A 19,309-nucleotide genomic window follows, 5' to 3' on the forward strand; every position below is an offset into this window, starting at 1 on the left:
TGTATCAGTCTGATTTTACCGTTTCCAAGACACAAATTATATCACATTCACTTGAATATTTTGACACTCTTTTCAGTAAAATGGTGACTCATTTGTAGCCAAATGGTTAGGACACTTACGTTTGGTGCGTGTTGACCCAGGTTCGATTCCAAAAATTTCGGCGTTGACCAACGTCGATATGACAATAATATTGGGAAACTACCCATCTCTAAAACCAGAAAGCATCGGCGATGGGACTGATCACGTTTGTCTGTCAGGTCTGTTTTAGTATAATGAGTTCCAAATTTTTTTAAAAAATCAGTCCTACCTTCATTTTGAAGACTTGGAAGCTCAAGTTTTTTAATCATAAAGAGTTCCACGTATTCAAAACATAATTTTGAAGATTCTGAAGCTCTATTTTTTTCTCCCATGTGAGTTCTAACTTTACGAAATATAAATAATTTTCATCTTCATTTTGATGATCCTGAAGATCAGGTTTTTCAGTCATTACGAGTTCCAAATTTTCAAAAGTACAAGTTATTTTCATATTCATTTTAAAGATTTTGACACCTTTTCAATACAGAATATCCTAGAAGTACCCGTGCCTCTACTTGCACGTATCATGTTGCGACCAATGTTTTCGTGGTTGACATCCCTGACTCAAAGCCTTGGTAGTCCAAGGTATGCTATGTGAAAGGGAAGTTGACATTTGGATATCTTAACAAATTGCCACCTCTTACACCCTTAAGTATGCTATAATGTAAATACAGGGTGTATGGAAAAGAGTGTACCTTTCTAAAAAAAAAACATTTATTCTCAGCACTATGCTGTAGTAAGAGCATGTTTTGTACATCAGAAGGAAGAGAATTCCTTTAAGTTTTGTTAACGAACATTACAAGTTTACTTACAGCCGAGCGAAATTTATTCCTGCATGTTCACACTGAGAACCTTGTGAAGTGCTTTGTCTCGTAAGCCTTGAGTTGCAAACGCTTACGAATTACATCCTATACCGTAGAGTGGTGTATTTTCAACTGACGGCTCCATTTTCGAACCGATTTCTTTGCGACTGCGCTGGAAAGCTTCCCTAACTCTCTCCACTGCCTCCATCAAACATCAAACCAGTGTTTTCGCTTTTGTACAGGCAACCTTTCTCCAGGAATTGTGTATACCATCGCTTGATCAGGCCGATCAAACCCAAATTTAAACCGAAAACTGCGTTGAACTATGATCACAGACGTCGTTTTCGCATATTATATAACACAAAGCCCTTTCTCTTGTTTGATCAGCACCATCTTGCACAAACAGTTATGTATGTTTCAAGTGAAACACCTGGAGGCTAGTTGCAATCATTGCTTGTTGTTTTTCCGTACACTGCTTAGCTAGGACCAAAGAGAAATAATATGTGCAATTTTTCCAGCCCCCTTGTACATAAATACACATTATATAATAAGTAAATATGTCATGTATATTTAGGGGTCATAGGCTTGCACACGGGTGGCAAGAGAGGCAGTTGCCTCCGAATACTCTCATTCAGAATTTATAAGCTTATTACCGTTATTAGGCAATATTATGCTCTTTAAAAAATTAAGTATTGTGAAGCAGATGAAAGTTTCAAGTAGCTACGGAGAGGAGGAAGGTGTACATATTATTTCCCATAAAATTCAACTATACAACTTCGTTCTTTAGCAAATTTCTTGTTATTAACACTCACACACACTTTATTTGTTAGTTTATTACCTCTGTGTGTTTACAGAATAAATTGCCAATACATTGGAAATCAGTAATTGGATTTGGCGATTCGATGACAAAAGTTTGGAAGGACAGTTTACTTTTTGTTTGTAGGCAAGGCTTAGCATTAAGATGTATTAGTGCATAGAGCAAAAAGTGCGGGGGGTAATAGTCCCCCCTATTCGCCGTCAGTGTCGAAAATGAATAAATTATGTGTAGTTGTTTGGAATGTGCTGTAGGAAACCATGTTTATATGTAAAATGGTCTCTGAACCACATAGAGTGGAAATAAGTGCCACGAAAATTTGAATTCTTCTATTACAGAGTATTTTCGGCGGGTCCGGACACATTTTATATACGCCCTGTTCCATACCCATCCATACAATAAAACAGTAAAATGAAATGACGTTTTCCTTTCTCCGATTGAACTTTCATCAAGGCTTTTGTCCCCCCCCCCCCCGCCCCTTAATCAGAAAGTCTGCGCACGCCTATGTTAGGGATAATATGCACTGTGTAATATAACCTAGGGATACGGGAAATTCTCGAACTCATTCTAAATTTACAAAACAAATCTTTTTTTATCTTAATTTTTGAATATTCTAAGGCTCAAGCTTTTCGTTTAAAAATATAATTTTTGAAGATGCTGAAGCTCTAGTTTTCAAACGTCGTGTAGTCCAAGATTATCGAACTATCAAATGTAGATGAATACATTTCATCATGTTTCAAAGTTCGGAACATCAGTTAAAATACATCCTGGGCATCAGGTGTCTCAGGCCGGAGAAAGAGACCATCAACCTCGGATGCAGTGTATTAGCGAAGGAAGATGAAGGTCATCATCTAAGCGGAAGATTTTGATGACAGACTTTAAAACGAGGAAGAGGGACGATGTACGACCCTCTTGCCGAAGGCAATGAACCCAGTCATGGGCTTCGGAGGGGCAGGGAGGGGGTTAATCTTGGGGTAGTGCATTCAAAAGTAGTGAAAACGATCCCCCGGCGGTTTTCGAACCCACGTCACGCTGCGAACCGAATAAACGAACCGCCGAAGATAGAGCCCGCAACACAGGCGCCATCAATCTACGAGGGGGGTGCCAATTACCTCGGAAACGATGCGCATTATCGCATCTCCGGCCGTGAAAAACCGGTTTCGTGAAGAGATGACGTTCAATAAAGCAGACTATTAACAAGGCTACAAAGCGGGAGGGAACAGAGACGAGGTGCATCGTTAATTTTCTGTTAACGATCTTTAGCGTCCCTCTCCCATCACCACGTACACATTCTTGCTTCGAAAAAAAAATGCAATTACGTCATACGTGAACGACAATGTTCCCACGCCGCGGCGCCTCTTTGTGTGTACCAGGAAATGCTGACACGTGCGTGTTTCGGTCGCAATTAAATGGTGACGAGCGGGTAATGATGATGTACGATGGTGTAAAATCTGTTTGCTGAAATGTTACTCAATGACTGCTGCATTATATCCATGCCTTTAAATCAATGTGTAATGGAACACTGAGTGAGTGGGTGACCAACGTGGCTATATAATAGGTTGTTTAAGCTTGACTTTATACCTTATTGTTATTCAGTAATGCTGTGGGCTTCCACGAAGTGACGCTGTGGGTTTACGATGATACCATTGGCCAGAGAAGAGAAGTCCTCCCCCCCAGCAGTAAGGAAACATTGGTTACTAATTATATATTTCACATTTTTCTTTTCTGTTCGTCTCTTCTTGCATCTTCGGGTCTTCAGAACAATCGCATGGCGTATTTTCAATTTAGGTAGCGTCTGTCACTTGCATGCAATGTTAATTAAACATTATCCATTGTGTAGTGGTTTAAACTATACTTATTATAACCATTCAAGTAGACAGGGGAGTGGTAAGGGGGCTAAAGCCCCCCGAAATCCTACAAATATCTAATTTAAATGTCAATTTATATTGTTAATAACAAAAATAAAGTATGACCACAGTAAAAACTGCATTACATCGAAAAACATCTTGTGTATAATAGAGGAACCACGTTAATTTCTACCATTTAATGGAACCACAGTTTCCAAAACTTATAGCTTTTATGAGAGGTCACAGAATATAAATTTTATGAGTAAAATATACCAATAACTGTTAAAGCGTTTTCTGTACGATTGTGCAAAAGTTAATAACAAAATACAATAACTCTGATTTTCAGTACACTAACAGTACAAAATACAAGAAAAATAATGGACAACAATTGTGTTAGTTATTCACTGATACGGTGGATCGAATAGCAAAGTCTCTGCACTTATGTAATATTAACAAGAAATTTAGATTGAAATTGGTAGGTATACCGGGTGTCCCAGAAGTCTTTGTACGTAAACAAAAATTAACTGTATCCGCTATATGCAACATAGACATGAAAAAATGGTACCAAAATGATCGGAAACTATTCAAGTTTCATTGGCAATAGGAAATAAATCAATAAATCTCCACGTGAGCTCCCTTGGTAGCACGGAGTACACTAGTCGATATTCAACTTCTCGCCATGCATTAGCCAACATCACAGGAGGGATTGATGTGATGACTTGGGTTATCCGCTGTCGCAGAGTTGCAAGATCGGATACAGGAGATCTGTAGACATTATCTTTCACATAACTACATAGAAAAAATCTAAGGGGGTTATGTCGTGCAGACCACGCTGTCGGTCCATTTCGACCAATCCATTTTCCAGGAAATGTCTGATCAAGATAGGAACGAACCTCCAGACTCCAATGTGGCAGTGCACCGTCTTGTTGAATGATAGCATCTGGGTGGCATTCTAGCAATTGAGGAACAGAAAACAATTGAAACATGTCGAGGTACACTCCCGATGTTACGGTGTCCTCACAGAAAAAGAATGGTTCGATTATTCTGTCATGCAGCAACGCGCACCAAACATTCACCTTCGGGCTGCCCATGATCGACTTCCTCACCTCATGAGGGGGCTCTTTACCCCAGATACGCACGTTGTGTCTATTAACTAAACCACTGACATGAAAAACCGCTTCGTCTGAAAAGCAACACGTTCCAGATAGCCATTGTCAGAGTCAATGCGTGATAACATTTTCACTGCAAAGTTATACCGACGTTTGTCGTCATTGGGCAACAAATCCTGCAGGATTTGCACTTTGTATTACGAAACAGTAAACGTTTGTGTAACACATCATGAACAGAACTTTTTGGCATCTGTAATTCACGTGAGGCCGTACGCACGGATTTCATCGGACTGCTCACAAAAGCCACTCTGACAACTTCCACCCTTTCGTCTGAGGTTGATGGTCGGCCCTTCTCGGTGCGTCAGCAACAGATCCTGTCGTCTTGAATTTGTCATACCACGACTTAATGCTCCTACCATCGGGCGGCACCTTTCCGTACGATGTTTGAAACTGTCTCTGCACTGTTTTTTGTGACATGCTCTCGTGAAATCACAGGACACACTAAGCTTTTTCCTGATTTGAGTACAGTTCCGGACATTTGGGCACTGGCACTGCTACACTACTGCAACGTTACAGAAACCTGAAACAAAAAAAACTTGAATACCTTCCGAACATTTTGGTACCATTTTTTCATGTCTATGTTGCATATGGTGGTTACAGTTAATTTTTATTTTCATACAAAGACTTCTCGGAGACGCTGTATATTTAATAACTAATAATAAAGGGCGTTTCAGAATTATTTTCTTTTTTGAATCCGCCTTCTGGGGCAATTCGCACATTACGGAGAATAGATTGATCGCAAACGCTTGGCAACATTGTTAATATTTAGTTGCCATGGAGCGCTTTACGTGACAGCAACGTGCTTTTTGTGTTCGTGCTTTTTATTAAAATAATGATTCTTATATTGTGCGTCGTTTGTACCGGCATCATTATAACCTGGCAGGAATGAGAAACGTCCCAAGCGCAAATTTAATTAAATATTGGATGAGAAAGTTTGAAAACACTGGAAGCATTATGACGAGTAAACCGTCGGGACGTGCAAGGTCATCAGGATCGAACAGAATTGAAGCAAGAGTGATCGAAAACTTTAGTTCAAGAATAATTGAATGTGAAAACATGAACGGTCACCATTTGTCCAATACTCTCTTCCACAAATAAAAACTTAATGTTTAAGCGTTCATTTGGTAATAAATTTTTCTTTATACAAAAAATATTTCTGGCGAACCCCATTCTCATAAGGGATAAGCCCCCCCCCCCCCGAAATAAAATTCTGGCTACGGGTCATGATTATAACGCTACGTTTCGAGAGAACACCTCTTCTCTAGTCTTTAGACGAAATTTCTTTTGCCGGTGGTGGGAATCGAACTTAGGACAGATCTGAGATTCTTACTACAAACCCGTTGGTGCAACCATCTATTTCAGGGCACCCACAGAATTCTGTACTAACTTTTGCTTCGATTATGCTACTTTTTTATTATTTTTGCAGAAAGGACCATATATGCTTGATTTCTATACTGGGATGATTTTAGAGTTTTGGACCATTGGTATGAAGGCTGCTTCTCCCGAAATGTAGTGATAGAATAAGCATTGTTTAAAGCACTAGACAATGGAAAATGTTCATTTAACATCGCATTTCGGAGAATTGTCTGTCATTTGCTTCCGTATTGTGTGGCTGCGCATCAGAGCGCTGTAGTTGGCGTTCGTCCTGACATCTGCTGGGAAAAGAGGTAACTCTACTAGTATAGACCCTTTCAATTCGGAAAGAAAGTGTGGAAAGTAACATTGAAAATAAAATGTTGAAGGATAATTACTACTGCATAAGGGTTTTGCTTTCAAATAAAACAATATAAAAAGATGGTGGGGTTTGTGGCGGCCACGAGGAAGAGCCGGACTCGATTCTCGAGGAGGTTGAATTCAGGTGGGCAATTTTCCAGCAATATTCCTGCATGGAGTGACTCTGAAGTCCACCCAGCCTATAATAAATGGGAACCAATTCAGGAAAATAAGGCTGCCGGAGCGTGGTGCTGAGTACGTCACCTCGACAAGTAGCTGGGATTCTGGTTAAGTGGGCTGGGCCTCTAACTACACATCCCCTGATATTCCTTCACAGCATATTGCAATATTCAGAATTATCCTCACTGTATAAGTTCGTCTAAATTTATCAGATTACATAGTGTTGTACAGGATGGCCCCAAAAAATTATACGCAAAACAAATTGGGTTGTAAGCCAGTTTATTTATCATCAGAATGTTTCTGTACTTGTTGTCAGATACTTCTTGACTGATCTGTTAATTCTTGAACATTTGTCAACAGTTTCAAAATCTCAGCTGCAATTGCGATATGACACCCCAGTAGCTTCTAGTTACATTCCTGATAAAGAAATAAAAGAAACGTGCTGCTTCTATTCGAAAAAGGCCATTTCCAACATCTGTTCTGCGCAGTGAAGCTTGTTACGTTTTTCCATGCAAGTAAAAAATCAACAAATGAACTTATCAAGCATACTAACGGTCTTCGTATCATTGGGTATAGTTTTGTTTGGACAACCCTGTATATTCTGAAAACAGTTACAAGCGCTGAGCGTTGTCGACTGACGTTCTCGCTACCGAGGGTTCCGTGTTCGAGTACATACGATTGCGTGCGTCATCAATTTGATTTGATTTATCTTCGTCTTCGTGAATAAGAGACAGAGAAGCTACTGTAACGATTTAGGAAAGCGAACAAGAATTGCATTACTTTTTAGAATTAATCTAAAAAATGGGACCGTGAAAAGCGAGCACTATGAAATAAAGTTCGTCGGAAAGTGTACGTGTTGTTCTAGTAGTTAAGGACGTTTACATGATTCGGTCATTTTTCATCGCAGCTGCTCGCTCAACTCTGGCCGTTTCGTCTCCCCAAAATTCCCTTAGAGCTCGCCAGAGGGCCAAGGAGAGGCACGCGGGTAGGACTGCCGCGGTGGACCATTGTAAACTCCGACTAATATTTTCCGGCGAGTTAACTGCGAGGGTGAAAAAAAATTGCTGCTCGTTTGTTTCAACTCGGACACCAGTTTGACCGCCGTCGTAAACGACCCGTTTTATCCCCGGAGTCTGCATGGTTCTAGTTTTCCACGGTGCGTCTGGAAACGGCGGTCACTTGAACCGCGTTTTCCGGTTCACACAACCGCGTCAGACGCGGCGTGTTAGCGCACTAAAACAGCGATCTATAATTATGTCTATGAGGGGGAAAAAAACAATGTTGTTTTCCACTACTCTCACGTTGTAGAAAGAATGATGTGAAATCATCAGCATATAACCTAGAATCTCTCGCTATTACAATGAATAGCGAGGTATTTGAATTCAAGAAATCAGGTACACCCCTCACCCGACCCGTCACGCCTTCACTGTTGATAATTATGAATCAGGAGATATTGGGTTCAATTTCAGCTGGCTGGGCAAACGCAGCCTCTGCGGCAGAGTGGTTATGTTACTGGGATAAAAAGTCATGGGTCGCAGGTTCGAATTTGGAAGTAAGACATGAACATCTTGTTCATTCTCTATTCATCCATTCACTATTGTTCTTAGTTTCCGCGATTGACGTAGATTTTTTGTGAATTTCTGGCTGTATAAGAAGAGGATGCAAGGTCCGGCGAGTATGGAGGATGTTTGAAGACTGTTTACCCAAGTCCCTGTATTTTTACCCTAGTCTGTGCACACTTATGGGGACTGGCGTTATCGTGTAAAATATACGTTTGGTCCATTTCGCCGAAGTGGGGACGGTAATATTTCTTTGGGTAAATTGCCATTTTCATTACAAAGCAAAATATCATACCGAAATACATATTTGGTCTAAAGGAGCATTATTTATCTAGTGGCACTTGTTTACTTGAAGATAGGGGATTAGAACCTGTCTACCGGGAGGGTGCTTGGTTTTCTGCAGTCCCTCTTGTGTCATCACAACCGCCTCCAATGTTCCGATCTGCCTTTTCTCAAATAACACCTGACGTCACTAACCAGTCCCTTTCAGTTTTCCACATTTTCTAATAACTTAAACATATTAATCATGAAGGATCGAAAATTTCACTTACTTGAGTTATTTATGCAATGAAAACGTACCTAGAGTAAGTGTATAATTTACTGAATATATTTCTGATATATAAGAAACTCCCGGTGGGATGGGAGTGAACTAAACAAACAGGTGAATACATTCTCTATACTTCCCTTGACATAGTAGGGGCTTTCCGGTGACTTTGAACTGTAGGTCCAGTCCCGATAAGCCCTACTGTGCTTAAAAGGAACTAAAAACACAAACTCAATCAACCAAAACCTTGATATGGTACTAACAAAATATTGACGAAGTTCACCAAATAGGTTCCTTGAACGCCTTCAAAGCGAACAAAAAGTGCCGTCAGGCATCAAAATTACAGATCCAGTCGCGATTAGCTAATGTTTCTTATAAAGTTGCCTTTAGAAAAGAACATCGAGTACCGGTTGAGGGAAATGGAGTCTTAAAGATATGGAAACGAATACAGAAAAAATGTGCACTGTTTAACCAATCGAAACCTTCAATTTATTAACTTGTAGGAAACACGCCAGGAACAAAAAATAACAGTGCTGCAAAATTTATCTCGACTTTACCTGGGTTCGCAAGGGAAAAGTAGATAAAAGGAAGAGAGAGAGAGAGGTGCAGTGGGTCCACAAGTGACGAAGCATGTCCAACGGAAAGTTCAGCTAAAAACAGAATTAATAACCACGCTCTGTGTGTGTGTGCTGAACTGAATAATTGACGATAGATGGGGCACAGGACGAAACAAAGGTACAAGCCAAAGTAAACAGATTATGCCCGAACGCTACCCCCTTTGTGCTTTATGTGGATTACTGATATAAGGATGCATACGGGGTGGGTACGTAGATACTTGCATATATATGTGCTGGTAGGTCAATATAGCAACAGCACAGCTAATTTATTTCTTGGATAATGATTTGTTTTTACCTGAAAGCAACTCCTTGAAATATGGCGTCATTGAGCAGGAAATGCGTGACTTACAATTATATTACTAATTTGGAGGACATGCAATAATCTGATTAGGGCTAGATCAGGAGAATAAGGTGGATGAGGAAGCATATCATAGCCTAAGTGCTCCAATTTCTGCATTGTGATACAAGCCTTGTGACAAGGAGCGTTGTCTTTCGGAAACAGAATGTCATACCCCAGTTTCCAGTTTTATCCTGATGACAATGGGAGAGAAAATATAATATTCTGAACTCACCACACTTGACATATATACGTTAAACCAGTCACGTTACAACATATTCACAACCACATCTTAGATCCGAAATATATCAATACCGCCACCTGTGTGTGTGTGTGCGTATGTTTACATACGTAGATACGAGGGTTACTCAAAAAGAAAAGGCAACTTTTTAATTACATGTTCCCGAATGCAGAGACACTGTTGCAATGCTATAGCCTAAATGACTGACTGGTAGTTCCTATTCCTCACGGTTAAGCGCCAGACCATGAGTCAAGTGGCAGCCACGCTAAGGGACTGCACATCAAAGAACAACGTGCTGTAGTACGCTTTATTTGGACAACGAGAGTGAAACTATCGGATGTTAGCTCTTTACGGGCGTGCAAGCAACATGAATCAACGATACGTTTGCGCGTTGGTAGTGCGGAAAGAACAAGCGTAACTGACAAGGATTGACTGGTTCACCATCTACATAGAACACACAAGATCACATCGACAGGACGAATGCCTTGATCAGAGAAGATCGTCGTGTTCAAATTTGCTGTTAAATGACTTGAGTGCACACTGGGTTCACAAGGAGTTTACTGATCTATAGAAGCAAGAGCGCGACCCAGTTTCATGAGACGTCTTAAAGAAGATGCGAGTGATTTGGATAAAATTACACCTGGGCATGAAACACGGACAGGAGAATAAGACACAAAAGGAATGGCTGCAGATCTGGCTTCGGGTTCAACTTAAATCTTCACGTCTGCAGAAGTCAGTAGAACGTTCCAGAACTCGAACCATGGTCTCTATCAACTGAGATATCGATACAGCTCTGTTTTCGCCTGGTTTTTTTAATTCCGCAGTTTGACCTGAGTGGAACTGTGTCTCACAGTGATACTGCTACAGGATCTGTATCCTTTATATCAGCTGATCTCAAACTTGTTTCTTATTGTACCCTTAGTCGTAATTAAACATCTAATGTACTTCCACCATAGGATTTCTCCGTATTAAAAATGTTGATGATTCTTTTTTCTTCCTACTGATTGGTGGGGCGTTTTTAATATGTTGGAGGCGTGTATCTGCAATAGAGCGAAATGGCATTCGGGCTGTATGTGGAAAGATGGAAAACAAGAAACATTACAACCCTACGTTTATTATTTTATGGGCTGTTCCTAGGTTTACAATCCTTTTAATTAGTTACAAAAATAAAAATTTGCAACACGTGTATGCTAAGAAGTACACATAAAAACTTTAATTTTCATGTACTTTTTTAGAGTTATTGGTAAAAAATATAGACCAAAAATAATTTTGTAAACAAACTGTGAACACAATTTTGGAGTTTTTTTATACTAAATCCTCAGAGTTTCTGGTGAGAAGAATGTGCCCGCATAGCCTGACACAGATTCTTCATGTCTGCTTGTGCACTTGAAACTTTCAAGCTGTGATCTGGCTCCAAATTTGGTCTATTGTAGATTTCGAATGAGTACTTTATTTCAAAACATGTAAACCAAAGATAAGAATGTCAATGACAAAATCAGCCTCATTGTCCTGTTCAGTGTTAAAGCTATGAAGTCTGCTCTACACACCTGTAGAAAAAATGTAGTGTGGGTATTCTCGACATTTCTCTCCCGAGTTGATCCCGTAATCCCTTCAAGTCGTTAATGTACCCCTGGCGGTACGCGTACCATAGTTTGAGAACCACTGCTTTATATCACTGTTAACGCGGAGAGTGCACACACACACACACAGTTTATGTTTCAGTATCACAGACAAAGACAATTTCACATTGGTAAAGAAGCAGAAGTAAGAAACCAGATGAAAGTCGGGAGTTCTCAGTAGCTCAGTTGATATATCAATGGAACTGTTTATCATAAATCCGGATTCGAGTTTTGGTCAAGCCTGCATTTTTTGCTAAAATTTCAGGAGGTGTCAAATGGATTTAGCCTTTACTTTTTGAATCACCCTCGCATGGGTATGTATATATGCATGTATGTATGTTACACATAAAAACACGCACGGGGTAGGAATATTGGGTAGGAAGATGGACAAAGTCTCCCTTTGTAATCGAAGTGTCTGACAAGATCAATTTCCGGTCGTGTCACAATTCATTGACTCCTGATCAAATTCATATTATTTATCTGTGCACCACTGTGATCGTAGTTTGAATGTACCAGAGCCAGTACCAGTGTTGCCACTTGAAGGGAAATTTCCCTTTGCAGGGAAATTCGTACCGAAATTTTAGCCAAAAGGGAAAAGGGAATTTCGATGAAAAATATCATAATTTCAGGGAAATTTTAAGACTTCTAACTACATTATTACAGTTGATGTTAAGTTCCAGTTTCATATTCACATTTTTATTATTTTCTGAACCTTCTTGTTTCCGGTTCCTTGAATATAAGCCTTTATCTATTTATATTTATATTAAGATTATTGTACCCCGCTTTTCTGTATCTTCGGATAATTGTAACGATTATAATTAACGATTTAATGGATTCCTGACCATGATTTAAACCTGGGACATCTGACCAGAAAGCGATGAAGCTTACATCTATGTGAAAAAATTGTCACCTAATATTTGTTTAGGTGAAGGGAAAAAATGGTCCAAAAAGGGAAATTTTGCCCCTTGGAGAGGGAAATTGTTCTCTCAGATTGTGGCAACACTGGCCAGTACCATTTCATTTTCTTGTGTAAGTAAGAATTTATTGATTCTGATATACCAGTGGTGTTTGCGAGCCTTCCCGATGGCACAGTGGTAGCGTCCTTGCCTTGCAATCAAGTGGTCCCGGGTTCGATACCCGGTGGAGGGACGTAGTGATTCGGATTCCACTTTAAACTGTAGGTCAAGTCCCGATTAGCCTTACTGTGCATAAAGTGGGCTTAAAATACCAACTAAATCAACCAATGGTGTTGGTGTTTGTTTCTTTTTGCATATAAATAAGATGTTTCCGTGTTCAATATTTTTATATCAGATGGTTTAATGTCGTGTAATAGAGTATTATCGATATCACACTAACCTCTATTGGGATTAACATAGAGAGTCAATCCTGGGTTCGATACCCGGTGGAGGCACATATCACAGTGGTTCGGATTCCACTTTAAACTGTAAGTCCAGTCCCGATTAGCTTTTCTGTGCATATAGTGGACTTAAATCAACAAATCAATCAATCAATAGAGAGGCAAAATAGCTCTAGGATTGGAAAATAATCTAGAAGTTAGAATAGAATATACTGGACCGGCCACGGCAATGTAGAAACTATTTGATATTCTATCACACATACACTTGTGTTAAGATTTCTAGGAACATTCTCAAATGTGCTTAAGAGGAGAAAAGACTCTGTTTTACATCTCACTCTCGCCTCAATCCTACAGGCCACACCCCCACAACTTTCAGTTTCATAACATTCGTGCTCTTTGAAGTGTCGCAAAGAGCCATCAAACAACTAACGAGAAACGCGGAAACAAACAAAGAAAATGAAATCCCGTTTACAAAGAAGAGTGGCGAGGACACACAAAACAAACAAAGCTGATTGGAGAATATGAAAAGACGCAAAAGAAGTGACGTCGTCCCTTCTAATGAGCTTCTTGGATAAGACGGAGATTACGTCATCGACCCAGACAGACACAGAGAGAGGGAGAGAGCTTCCAACGTGAAATCAGCAAATTTGCTCATTAAAATCCGAGAGCACCCTGAAACGGAGCATGGAAGATGAAGCAAAGAATAAAAAATGTTCCTCTTAAAGTGTCCTTCTTTTATGTTTTGTGTTTTTGGTATCCTCTGGTGCCCATAGAAGCTTTTTCGCATCACCGAGAAGCCATAATTGGATGCGGAGAACCAAAAACACGCCTCAGAAAGTTCTCGTTTCTTAATTAGAAATGAGGAACAAATGTTCTTCTCTTCTCTGATTGGTTCAATATCAAAGTCAAGTCGGCAGCTGTAGCCACTCGAAAGAGACCAGTATGCCTGAGATATGAGAATTATTGCAATCCAAGTTGATAGAAGTGCGTAGTGCTTATTCTGAAAGGCAGGTTCATTTTTGTGTAACTATTAACGTAGTTTGCAACACTGGTTTCTAATAACTCGGGGTATAATTGGTTCTTAATTTTCTTCCTTCCTGTCAGATGCCTACCTCCATGGCCTAGTGGTTGTCACAGCTCTCTATATCGTCGCGATTAGACAAAAGTGGCAGAAAAGCAAACTAAATAACAAAAAAAAAAAAAAAACAAATCAAGTCAAACCTTCTTGTGGAATGGGTACTTAACAAAATTCCTGCAAATGTTCTTAATATTTGAAGAGATAGAGAGTCAAATCGAGAATATCTTGGATACTATAAAGTTTGGCGCTGTCGACTTATAATCAAGGGGTCCCAGGTTCGATTTCTGGTTAAGGTTGAGTTTGTTTGTAATTCTTGTGCACAGATAATCTCATAGGACCGGACCTAAAGTTTAAATTGGGATCCGAACCAGTACGTGTATGTGCCTGCACCGTGTAATATCCTGAACATTAGATTACAATTGTGTTACTTGAACTTAACTTTGGAAGTTGGAGTTCCTTCATTTTGTATACTGTTTTGTGTCACTGACAACCAGTATCAAAGGAACAAGTGAATAGACTAACCTACACATGTCAACCTGACAACGAGATTTACTAACAATAATCAAATAATCAACAGTCTGACAATATCCATGGCAAGAAATTAACAGAAGTATGAATAAGTATACTTTTGTGCATGTTCTCTTCAGCTAGAAAAATACATTGTAAGTGAGCGTACGAGGAATATACCTTTTACTAAGGTTAACTGGAGGATTTCGTTTACCACCACTTGAGATTATTAGATAGCCTACATCCGCTCGCGACATTAGGAGCGAAGGTCAATTCCTAACAGATACCTAATAATTATCCTAATTATCAGGATATTTGAATTATCCGAAATGTCCAGATATCCGAATGTGTGCATTATCCGGACAGTATCATTGTTTGCCAGTTTTATGTGGTATCCTCATATTACTTTATTAGTCATTTTCGTATTTCATTCATATCCGTTATCAGGATTTTCTGGCAATCCATAAATCGAACCCATGTCCTCTTGATTACAAAGCGACACTGTTATCTACTACGAAATCGGAAGGCTCCGATGGATATCAAGTACTGACTTTATTTCATTCTTAGAGCAATAGGATACCAGGATACTTGTACTCCAGAAAGTATCGGATGGTATTGGTTTTATGTTCGAAACCATACTTTCCGATAAGGATCGATATGAGTATTTTACCTGGTATATTACACATTCATGCACATCCAATAAAAAAAACTAATTCCTTGTTTTTTTCCCCCTGTTTTACAGGACTGGACGCCAAGCTGTCAGACATCGACCACAAACCCTACACGACCCTGCTGTACGGAAATGGTCCGGGATTCACCAGGGATCCTGCGACAGGAGGCAGGGAGAACCTGACCGGAGTGGACACGCGCGACAGGAACTACGTCCAGCAGTCGGCCGTGCCTCGCCAGTGGGAGACCCACGGGGGGGAGGATGTGCCGATCTACGCCAGAGGCCCCATGGCCCACCTGTTCCAAGGGACCGTCGACCAAACGTACATCCCCCACGCGATCGCGTTCGCCGCGTGCATGGGAGATAACAAGGACCACTGTGAGGGGGGCAACGCGGTGTTTCTGCGGGACCAGGTGTGCGCCGAGGCGTCGTCACGCAGCAGCACGGATCCCGCAAGCGCCACGGTCATCAGCAGTAGCTCCGTTAATTCTTCGCGAGTGGCGACGTCCGGTGTCCACTCGACGAACTGCGTCGCCGCGTGGCTCACCCTTGTGTTCCAAATTACCCTTTTCTGCTTGCACTGATGAAGGTTGACTCAACGGTGGTGAAGTCACGTGGAAGATTCCGCAGAGGAACGTGTAAACACCAAAACAATCTCCGATGGCCAATCTGTACATCAAACTTAACAGGGTATGTTGCCGAAACACGTGCAGTGTTTGTCCTAAGGGCAAAACCTTTGTCAACCACTAACAAAATCGTCATTCTTCAAAGTTACAAGCTGTGGCTCTGTGAATGATACCAGATACAAACACGAGAGTACAAACACGGAACAATTGATTCTACTTCTTGGTGCTGAGACTTCATCCAGAAGCAAATAAATTTGCAGTGACAAATGAACGGTCCTTTTTTGATTCAGATATAGATTTTGTACACTTAGGCGTGCAGGGATATTGAAGTGTTATTGTAAAACAACAACAAAAAAGACCTGTTAAGCTTGCAATATGAACTCCAGGTAATCTTTATCCTCACAGAATAGAACTAACGATTATAACTTTTGGTCCTTCTAGGACGTGGTGTGTTAATATTTTTTAATCCAGCTGAAACAGCAACTAATGGAAGTGTCTTTGGAAAGATTTACTTATTGAAGAGAGTTTATTGTGGAGCAACACGTTTTAAATAAGGTTCAGTATGTTATTGTTGACAGCATTTATCTGACGTTTTTGGTCGAAGTATTGTCATGCATGAAAGCTTGCTGCAGTTTTAAATACAGAGAACGCACGTTATTTTCTTGGCAAGAGTTGAAAAGCAACGGAGTCGTTTCCAAAAATGCCTCTCTTTTCGAAAAACCACTATGATATACCAAATTCTGAAAATTTGTCTTCATTTATTCACTGCATACATATCAAAGTAACAGTGATTTCTTAACTTAAATTGTTACATGATTTGCAATTGACAATAAGCTTGTACTTTTTGAATGATGAAAACCACACATATTTTCCTTACCATCTACTATCTACGTATTTCATATGCATTGCTTTAATCTTATTTTTCTACAACTTTTTTATCTTATCTTACTTTCACAAAATCGATTCAGCAATTTATTTATATTCTTTCATCTTGTCCTGCCATCCATTATTCTTTCTCAAAACTCATTTCGTTACATCTCATGTTATTAATGGGCATGAAATATTTGTTTGTAACAACTCTTATTATAACAAATAGCAACGCTTATATCATGAAAATTAAGGTTTTGACGCTATTCAAGGAGCACACCCCGGTTTGGCACCCCTCGAGGGAGACGCCCCTGGCAGTCGCCCGTTCCTCAAGCTTCTAGAGCATTCAAGTGACTTTCCGTGTGATTTGTTTTTGCTGTCGTGTAGATATCTATGATAATTTCGATCTACCATATGCCTATTTTCTACAACACATCCAGACAACAGCGATAGCCAACTACACGAAAATTCACCTGGATATGCTAGAAGGAATTCTCAACCGTTATAATTTCTCAGAATTTGGTAATCATGACGGTTTTTCAAAAGGAGAGGCATTTTTTAAAACGGATTTGTTCGCGCAGGCCAAAGGTTCAGAGCGGACTTAATCCCGAGCCCCAGTTTGTAAACGGAGGGGCTCGTGAAAGACAGACGAATCTTCCTACCATTAGCGCTGAGAAGCAGTGTGCCAATGCATCCAAGAATGTCACCGTACGTGTATACTCAAGTTATCGCCGAATTAGATGAATCGAAAACTAAATTTGCCGCGCTGTCCAGAGCTTTCTAGTTCTTTAAAAGCGAGCACAGCACTACTTCCTAATGTTCATGGTTGCCATTAGGTGTTATTTAGTAGTATATTGACATTTAATTTTGCACGTATTAGCTTTAGGATGCACATCGTGCTCTGTAAATCCCCATTACTTGTATACTAACTGCTAATATTTAACAAATAAGTATTTCTGTGCTTATGTTCAAGCAAAGATGGTAATTTTCTTCCTTTGAAGCTTGTAAAATATTAAATTTAAAGAAACTAGAGTGTGAATGCAGTAATGCAGGCTAATAGTTTCTGAATGATTAACAAATTGCTTAGACTAGCATCACTGTCTAATAAAAAGCACGGAGTGGTGGTATACTAACAATACGTGGCGCCCAGCTACAGTGTACCTATAGAATTTTGAAGGGGTGGGATTAGCCCCTTGTTGTAGGCTTGTTAAGTGAAGGAATGGTTATAGGTAACAATTTCTTTGTGAGCCATCGTGGTTTATTGTTTAAATTTGTACAACTTCATCTTAGCCAAATATTCTACTATGATGGGCCATGCGAAAGAAAAAGGTTTCTTACAAAACTTTTCTTGAAATTAGATATATCCAACCATTTGAAATAGCCCCCTCTATTGGTGCACAATGAACGTTCAGAAGACCACCGCTCCATATCCCGAAGTGGCGTTGATAGTTTGTGTAGTTTATTATCCGTTTCGAAACTATTATCCTGTATGTAAAATGTCTACTTGTACCCACGGCTTAGTGTCCCATAAGCAGTCGAACGCGACACTGTTCGGAGAGCTGGAAATCCTGCTTCAGTGATAATAGAGACAAACTAGGTGACTGGCATTAACAATGCACTTGGCGCCTCTAATAGCCGATAGCTGATATAAACCGGCAAACGTTCGCCGATTACAGGGAGCAATAAAATTTTATCACCTTCATTAACGTACACCTCTCAGCGATTGATAATTATCGTCTGATAAGTGCATTCAGAACTGCAGCAAGTAAAATGCACAGCAAGGATATGCAACATTTATATGACCTTCAGCAGTAATGAAATTTGCACTAATAAACGAACCCAGAGAAATTTATGAGTTGCTAAATTGTAAAAACGCAATCGATAATTTAACAACAGTAAAGTAAGATAAATAAATTGATAATACAGTATGATTATATATTTAACTATTATTTATTCGATAGCTCATTTTTTTTTCAGGTACAAATCTTCGAAAATTTTCAAAATAATAAATTACTGTTGATTAGTAATTACAACAAAACTTCAAATACATGCCAATTCTTTCAGATTCAGTAGTAAATAGACTGTTTTCTATTGACTCTAGGAAACGATTGGGAGTTCTTGCTTTTTTATCATTTCTTCCATTTTCCTCTGACATCTATCTCTTGCACACAAGTCCCAACCTTCGTGGCGGAGTGCTTAGCGCAGCTCACTACAACACAGGGATCTCGACCTGGGTATTGGTGTCCTTTCTGAGTGACCCTTTATCAATTTCATCACATCATCACTCATCTTCATTGTCGCGATTAGCTATGAATAGAAATAAGTTTACCAACTTCTGAAAAATCAGGTTGCCAACTCATAAGAAATCAGGTTGCCAACTCATAGGAAATGAAGTTACCAACTCATAGGAAATGAGGTTGCCAACTTATAGGAAATGAGGTTGCCAACTCATAGGAAATGAGGTTGCCAACTCCAGAATCACCAACATCATCTTACTGATATGAATAGTTTTGTTTACAATTTCTGATCTATTTTTCTCCTGTATTTTATTCTCTGGACTTCAGGCTTCGCAGGTAGCCTACCTAGCCTAGAATATTCGCTCCCGACACAAACATACATATTGCTATGTAGATGGTAGGTCGTCCGCCTCACCGTCTCGTCAACGGTTTCCAGGTTCGAAGCCTGA

The 19,309-nt window shown here is 39.8% G+C and overlaps 1 protein-coding gene across 1 annotated transcript in view; it reads left to right on the forward strand.

Annotated features, from left to right (window-relative positions):
* Positions 1–16,554, forward strand: part of LOC145986453 (alkaline phosphatase, tissue-nonspecific isozyme-like) — a 448,710-nt gene extending 432,156 nt beyond the window's left edge. The window contains exon 8 of the mRNA XM_083120485.1: positions 15,203–16,554. Within this exon, the coding sequence (XP_082976611.1) occupies positions 15,203–15,714 (512 nt within the window). The 3' untranslated portion in view covers positions 15,715–16,554. The remainder of the gene's footprint in view (positions 1–15,202) is intronic.
* The last annotated feature ends 2,755 nt before the right edge of the window (positions 16,555–19,309 follow it).

Source organism: Lepisma saccharinum, chromosome 4, assembly GCF_977018435.1.
Source record: "Lepisma saccharinum chromosome 4, izLepSacc3.1, whole genome shotgun sequence".
Lineage (NCBI taxonomy): Eukaryota > Metazoa > Arthropoda > Insecta > Zygentoma > Lepismatidae > Lepisma > Lepisma saccharinum.